The 7,885-nt window shown below is 35.2% G+C and overlaps 1 protein-coding gene across 1 annotated transcript; it reads left to right on the top strand.

The window, feature by feature from the left end:
- The first annotated feature begins 1,093 nt into the window (after positions 1-1,093).
- Positions 1,094-5,509, top strand: psmg2 (proteasome (prosome, macropain) assembly chaperone 2). Its single transcript, XM_051135980.1, has 7 exons — positions 1,094-1,274; positions 1,383-1,554; positions 1,653-1,711; positions 3,280-3,398; positions 4,703-4,876; positions 4,968-5,088; positions 5,234-5,509. The coding sequence occupies exons 1-7, from the start codon at positions 1,218-1,220 to the stop codon at positions 5,312-5,314; spliced, it is 783 nt and encodes a 260-aa protein (XP_050991937.1). The 5' UTR covers positions 1,094-1,217; the 3' UTR covers positions 5,315-5,509.
- The last annotated feature ends 2,376 nt before the right edge of the window (positions 5,510-7,885 follow it).

Below are 7,885 nucleotides of genomic sequence, written 5' to 3'. Positions count from 1 at the left end.
TCATGTCTTTCTTTCTTCAGTCGTAAAAAAATTATGTTTTTTGAGGAAGACAGTTCTGCATTTTTCTCCATATAATGGACTGATATGGTGCCCTGATTTTGAACTTCCAAAATTCAGTTTAAATGCGGCTTCAAACGATCCTAAATGTGGTTGTAAACGATCCCAGCCGAGGAAGAAGGGTCTTATCTAGTGAAACGATCGGTTATTTTCATAAACAAAATACAATTTAAATACTTTTTATTCTCAAACGCTCGTCTTGTCTTGCTCTTCCTGAACTCTGTGTATTCTGGTTCAAGACAGTTAGGGTATGTCGAAAAACTCCAACCGTATGTTCTCCCTCAACTCCAAAAATCATTTCAAAATCATCCTACATCACTGCAGAAGTACCGACCCAGTTTTTGCAAAGTGAACATGCAAAGAAGATCAAACACCCTTAACAAAAAAGGTAAAACAGGACGATTTTGAAGTTGTGGGAGAACATGAGATGGGAGTTTTACGACATACCCTAACTGTCATGAACTGGAACAAAAACAGTTTAGGCAGAGTCAAGACCAGCCTTTGACATTAAAATGTAAATAAATTGTATTATTTTTATGAAAATAACCGATCTCTACGCTAGATAAGACCCTTCTTTCTCGGCTGGGATCGTTTACAACCGCATTTGGGATCACTTGTAGCCACATTTAAACTGTATTTTGGAAGTTTAAAATCGGGGCACCATATCAGTCCATTATATGGAGAAAAATGCTGAAATGTTTTCCTCAAAAAACAATTTCTTTACAACCGAAGAAAGAAAGACATGAACATCTTGGATGGCAATGGGGTGAGTATATTATTTCTGAATCTTTGTTTTGGAAGTGGACTTCTCCTTTAAATTTGCCGGCGAAAGGGCTTTTATTTTGACAATTGTCTATCAAAATAACTTTGTAACTCTTGTAGCTCTTGTAACGGCCAAATTATGATCACTTAAGGTTTGATAAAGGTCGTGTTATCTTTAAATATGTTACTGTACTTGCGTCTAAAAACGGATTAATTATAGACGTCACATATTAGTAGTTTTGATTGTTTTTGGTCAGGCAGTAGGTGTCCCGTTGCGGCGTGACGCACTACCACCAGGTCCTTTTTCCACAGCGCAGGAAATTGAAAGTAAAAATCACTACAGATCAACTGCAATTCATCTACGTTTACGTTCTAGATCTGTCATAAACACTTCCAAAATGTTCATTTCGTCGGGGGATGTTGTTCCTTCTTTTAAAGGCTTTACTCTGATAATGGTAAGTGAAGTATTGGTCGTCTTTTGTGTATCAGCTTCATCATCATGACAAACACATGCTGTCTTCTGTAGACACTGAGCTGCTTATGATCATTTCTCATGTACATAGCCTGCAGTATCTGTTGGAAATGTGGGGCAGCTCGCGGTGGATCTCCTCATTTCAACACTGAATATGCCCAGAGTGGGATACTTCCACACGGACTGTCTCATTCCCATGGTTGGCAACAACCCCTACGCCACAGCTACGGAGGACGCTGCCCAGCTCAGCACCAGCGCAGAGGGTAACGTGATACTTTTGTTTTAACCGTAAAATCCATGAGGATAAGATGTTGCTGCGTGTCTGTACAGTGTCTGATGTTGTGAATGTCTGTTTCTGCAGTGTTTTCTCACAGTGACTTAAAGCTGGCTGTTCTGCAGATTAGGACACCCATCATTCAGGTCAGTAATCTGCCATTATACAACAAGTGTAGACTTTATCGAAAGTTATTGACAACTTAGAGCAGGGGTTTTCAATCCGTTAGATGCCATGCCCCCATCCTAAAATTCAGAGCAGATATGATATATATATATATATATATATATATATATATATATATATATATATATATATACACTACCGTTCAAAAGTTTGGGGTCAGTACATTTTTATTGTTTCTTTTCTTTTTTTTTTCTTTTTTTTAAGAAATTAATACTTTTATTCACCAAGGATGTATTAAGTTAATAATTAAAAGTTTATTAAAAGTTAATAATAAATAATTTACATTGTTATAAAATATTTGTATTTTGAATAAACACTGTACTTTTTAAACTTGTTATTCATGAAAAAAAATCACAGGTTCCAAAAAATATTTGGCAGCACAACTGTTAATATTATCCAACATTGATCATTCTAATAATAAATCCGCATATTAGAATGATTTCTGAAGGATCATGTGACACTAAAGACTGGAGTAACAGCTGATAAAAATTCAGCTTTTCATCACAGGAATAAATTCTATTTTAAAGTATGTTAAAATAAAAAACATTATTTTATATTGTAAAAACATTTTGCAATATTACTGTTTTTTTTTTCTATATTTTTAATCAAATAAATGCAGCCTTGATGAGCATAAGAGACTTCTTTAAAGACTATTACAAGTCTTATATATATATATATATATATTTTGTGTGTGTGTGTGTGTGTGAAAAGACCCCATTAATGCTGTGAGAAGTTGTTTATGTGTAAAATATTTGGTAAGCATTTACTTTCTGCTATGTTATGTTTTTACTCATTATAGTACTTTTCTGCTAGATGTGTTGTTTAAAATCACTATATGAATTAATTTATTTAAATTGTCAATTAATTGTATTTTAATTACATTTTTATTTAAATTATTTAATTTGTTACTTTAATATTTTAACCAATTACTTTAAATTTATATATTATTATATATTATATATCATTCAATAAATGTTTTTTAAATTTAATTTTGATATCTTAATGTTATTTTAGTTAATTATTAATTTGTGTATTTTTATTATTATTATTATTATTTATTTTTTTTATATATGTAGTTTGTTTTCACAGCTTTTCTCTAATTTTCCCCATTGACTCTCTAGCATTCCCTTGTGGCCCCCTAGGAGCCCCTGCTCCTCAGTTTAAAAACCCCCCATCTTGCTTAGCTGATATAAAGGCGACAAACATGATATCAGAAAATTTACAGATAGCAAATAACACGATGCAATTGAATTTATATCTTTTTTATATCTCATAACTATTACTGAATTAGAAATAGTTTGAAAATATATCAATATGAAAAATCTTGTATTACTTTTCCATATATTTTCTATTTCTTTAACATTTCTTTCTAATAATTTTTTGTGTCTAAGCAGACATTAAACGAATAATTAATAAAATAAAACTCTTGCTGTCAGCCTGCACTGACAATTATTTAAAAAATCCAAATATAACTAATATAATTTATTTCAGTTGCCCATTACTCTTTGCTGTTTACTGTTCTTCTTAGACAAAAGTCAGATCATTCCGAAAGCTGATGGTTTCTTGGATCAAGAGCAGTGGATTCCTCAGAAGTGTGCTGCTGTCCAGCAGTCATGCATATCAGAGAGATGACCAACAGCTTCATGGGTAATGACACACTGAAGACACAGATAACAGAATATAAATGTAAATAAATGTCTTGTATGTGTGCTACACAAAAGTATTTGGAAACTTAAAGGAGAAGTCCACTTCCAGAACAAATTTCACGGATAATGTACTCATCCCTTTGTCATCCAAGATGTTCATGTTTTTCTTTTTTCAGTTGTAAAGAAATTATGTTTTTTGAGGAAAACATCTCAGGATTTCTCTTCATATAAAGAAGGGTCTATATAGGGTGATTTTGAAGTTGAGGGAGAACATGAGATGGGAGTTTTTCGACATACCCGAACTGTCATGAACCGGAACAAAAACAGAGGTCGGAAAGAGTAAAACAAGATGAGCGTTTCACATTAAAAGTATATAAATTGTATTATTTTTATGAAAATGACAGATCGTTTGGCTACATAAGACCCTTCTTCCTCGACTGGGATTGTTTACAGCTGCATTTGGGATCGTTTGAAGCCGCATTTAAACTGCATTTTGGAAGTTCAAACTCGGGGCACCATATCAGTCCATTATATGGAGAAAATCCTGAGATGTTTTCCTCAAAAAACATAATTTCTTTACAACTAAAGAAAGGAAGACATGAACATCTTGGATGACAAGGGGTGAGTACATTCAGTAAAGTTTTGTTCTGGAAGTGGCCTTTTCCTTTAAGTCACATTTAAACGGTGCAAATGTCACTGGGTAGCACACATTTAATGTAAATATGTTTTAAATAATATTACACTTTACTAATCAAAATAAAATCAAAATCACTTCTTAAATCCACTAAAAATCACCAAAACACCCAGTGATTTATATATTTAAGTGATACTAGCAGTGTTGCAGGGTAATGCATTCCAAGTAATGTGAGTTACAGAATTAATGATTTTTTTTTTTTTTTTTTTGAAGTAACTAGTAAAATGACACTATTTTTAAATTTACTACAAAATACTTTTTCAAATAAGTAACTTGAGTTAGTTTGTTTTCCAATTTATTCACTGACAGCTCTCCTGTCTTGGTGAAAAATCGTGAGTAAGTGCAGAGGAAGTTAACTTCAGCCTGAGGCTTATTAATTTCTATTGGTGTGAAACAGCCTTTACAGTTACTAAAAATGTATTTTTTTTGTTATAAAAAAATTAGCAAGCCCAGACTAGGTGACAAAAAGTAACACACAAGTAACATGCATTGCTTTCCATAAAAAGTAATGCAATATTGTAATGTATTACTTTTAAAAGTAACTTTCACCAACACTGGTGCTAGTTTTTAAATGTTATTGTAGCTGATTTCTGTATCTTTTGTTTGTGTAGCACTCCTTTGCGGTTCCTGCTGACTCCGTCTCTGCAGACGGAGGAGGGTCAGAGGGTAGAAGAGCTGGGCTGGAGGGAGCTGGAGAGGATCAGTGCGTTTCCCGGGATCTCCGACTCAGAGCAGCGCCTCTACATTCCCGGAGGAGGAGTGACCAAAGCCCTGTACACAGACTGGTAAAAACCAGCATAAACCAAACAATTCTGTGACTGACAAATCTATAATTGTGAATCCAGCTAATGAAGTTTCTTCTTTTGCCTGGTCCAGCTGTGCAGAAGACATCCCTATGGCAGTAGTGCTAATCTTCTGCTCAGAAGGAGACAACATCCCTGACGCGTTTGCTCTCATTAACCATCTCAACGACTGGCTCCATCTGCTGGAAAAACCTGTAAGTGTGAGAAAATGCAGTGCATCTGCATAATGAATTGAAATCGAGCTTTCAGAAGCATGGGAACGTTACCTTAGGAGGATGTGGTTACAGAATTTCAGAAGTGAATGGTCAGTGGTTTATCAATGGTGATGTTTTCTCTCAGACGCAGGGTTCGGTGCAGTGGCGGGTTCCTCCCTCATGGAGGCTGCTGTTTGGCAGTGGTATCCCACCTCTTCTCTTCTGAAGCGTGGATGAAAAATCATGCTTGTATATGGATATGCCTGATGCAGCTCTGCAGGTGTGACCGTTTTGTGAACCAGAGAAATCGCTGATGGACTGATGGTTGAGCGGTCAAACGGCACCAAGCGCTAAATACACATTTTGCTTGTAAATAAGTGAAATAGTTCAGAAATAATAAGCTGTAACATTATTTTTGCCACATCATGTGTCCCGTGTCGTTTTTCTATATAACGCTAGTTGTGCTGTTTACTTTTCATCTCTCTCCACCCACCGGTGGATGACAGGATGGCTCTGGCTCTCTGCCACCTGAGTTTCCCAGCAGAGTAGCGCTTCTTGTAACGTGACGTAACTGAACCTGCTGGGACCAGTTGTGTGACGCTCTTGTGGGAAGAGAAAGAAAACATTTAAAGCCCCTTTTTGCATAGCTTGGCCATTTTTTCATTGTTGGTGCACCAAAAATTACCACGTTAGCAGGGTCAAGTCATGTCCCATCATGGCTGTCTCAAGTCTTCACAGCACGCAGTGTGCGTCACTGAATGAAATATCAGGGGCTGAATCTAACATAAACTACCAAGAAATGTTTAGATCACATACCACCCTTTTGGGGTTAGAAAGGTTTGTACTTTTTTATGGAAAGGAATTAATACTTTTATTCTACAAGGATGCATTAAATTGACCAAAAAAGACTTATTTTTGTCAGTTTTTCCATTTTAAATAAAAGTTTGAACGTCGTTCATAATTTTTTTTTTTCCACAAAAATAATAAGCAGCATTTTTCACACTGATAATACCAATAAACATTTCTTGAGCAGCAAATCAGCATATTAGAATGATTTCTGAAGGATCATGTGACACTAAAGACTGGAGTAATGATGCTAAAAAATTCAGCTTTGATCACAGGAATTTTTAAAATAAATTTTAAAATATGTAAAACACAGTTGAAGTCAAAAGTTTACATACACCTTGCAGAATCTGCAAAATGTTAATTATTTTACCAAAATAAGGGGGATCATACAAAATGCATGTTATTTTTTAATTTACTATTGACCGGAATAAGATATTTGACATAAAAGATGTTTACATATAGTCCACAAGAGAAAATAATAGTTGAATTTATAAAAATGACGCTGTTCATGTTTACATACGCTTGAGTCTTGTGTTGTTACCTGAATGATTGCTTAAACTGCCTGCTGTTTTTGAGAAAAATCTTTCAGGTCCCACAAAGTCTTTGGTTTTTCAGCGTTTTTGTGTATTTGAACCCTTTCCAACAGAGATTTTGAGATCCTATTCACACGGAGGACAACTGAGGGACTCATATGCAACTATTACAGAAGGTTCAAATGGTCACTGATGCTTTAGAAGGAAACGCAATGCATTAAGAACTTTTTGGATTTGATGATCAGGGTAAATTTAACTTTACGTCTTCTGGGAAACATGTAAGCATCTTCTGTAGCTTCTGAAGGGCAGCACTAAATTGAAAAAAAATGAAAGAAAATGTTCTGTTCAAAAGTTTTCACCCCCAGCTTATAATGCATTGTGTTTCCTTCTGGAGCATCAGTGAGCGTTTGAACCTTCTGTAATAGTTGCATATGAGTCCCTCAGTTGTCCTCAGTGTGAAAAAATCGATCTCAAATTTATACATCATTGGAAAGGGTTTAAATACACAAAAAAGCTGAAAAAACAAAGAATTTGTGGGACTTGAAGAATTTTTCTAAAGAACAGTGGGCAGTTTAACTGTTTAGGGGCTCGTGAACAACTATCACGAAGCAATGTGTATTTGAACCCTTTCCAACAGTGACTGTATGATTTTAAAATCCATCTTTTCACACTGAGAACAGCTGAGGCACTCATATGCAACTATTACAGAAGGTTCAAGAAGGAAACACAATGCATTCTAGGTGTATATGACTTTTTTCAGATGAATCCAGTTGGGTTTATATTAAAAATTATCCTGGCATGTGTAAGCTTTAGAATGGCGTAGGCGGACTAAAACAAGTCCAATAATATGCATCATCCATCCAAAATAAAAAGTGCCTCCTACAGCTCCAAGGGGTAAATAATGGCCTCCTGTAGTGAATCGATGTGTTTTTGTAAGAAATGTATCCATATCTAAAATGTAATAATCACTTTAATCTAGCTTGCGCTAACAGTTGTACACAAACGCAGCACCGGGCAGATGTATTATGTATTACTCAGACGTGACGAACGCAAACGCACTGTGGAGAAACCAAAGCAAAACAAGGAAACAAGGATTTGTAAAGAAAAATGTCTTCCTTTGCTCCTGTAAACAAACCTTGGTTTTTACGAGACTCACCGGTGTATGCGCAATGCAAACTTCTTATGTCATCCGCTTGGAGCTGCTTCCATGTACAACTGTTAGCGCAAGCTAAAGTGATTCTAACGTTTTAGATATTGATGTTTTTATTACAAAAACCCATTTATTTGCTACAGGAGTTGTGTGAGGCACTTTTTATTATGGATGGATGCAATTTATTGGACTTGTTTTGGACTGATGAAGAGAAACAACTGTCTATGCCGTTCTAAAACTTAGAAGTGACAGGATAATTTTAATATAA

Source organism: Labeo rohita, chromosome 19, assembly GCF_022985175.1.
Source record: "Labeo rohita strain BAU-BD-2019 chromosome 19, IGBB_LRoh.1.0, whole genome shotgun sequence".
NCBI classification, from domain to species: Eukaryota; Metazoa; Chordata; class Actinopteri; order Cypriniformes; family Cyprinidae; genus Labeo; species Labeo rohita.
This window is presented reverse-complemented; position numbering and strand designations above follow the sequence as displayed.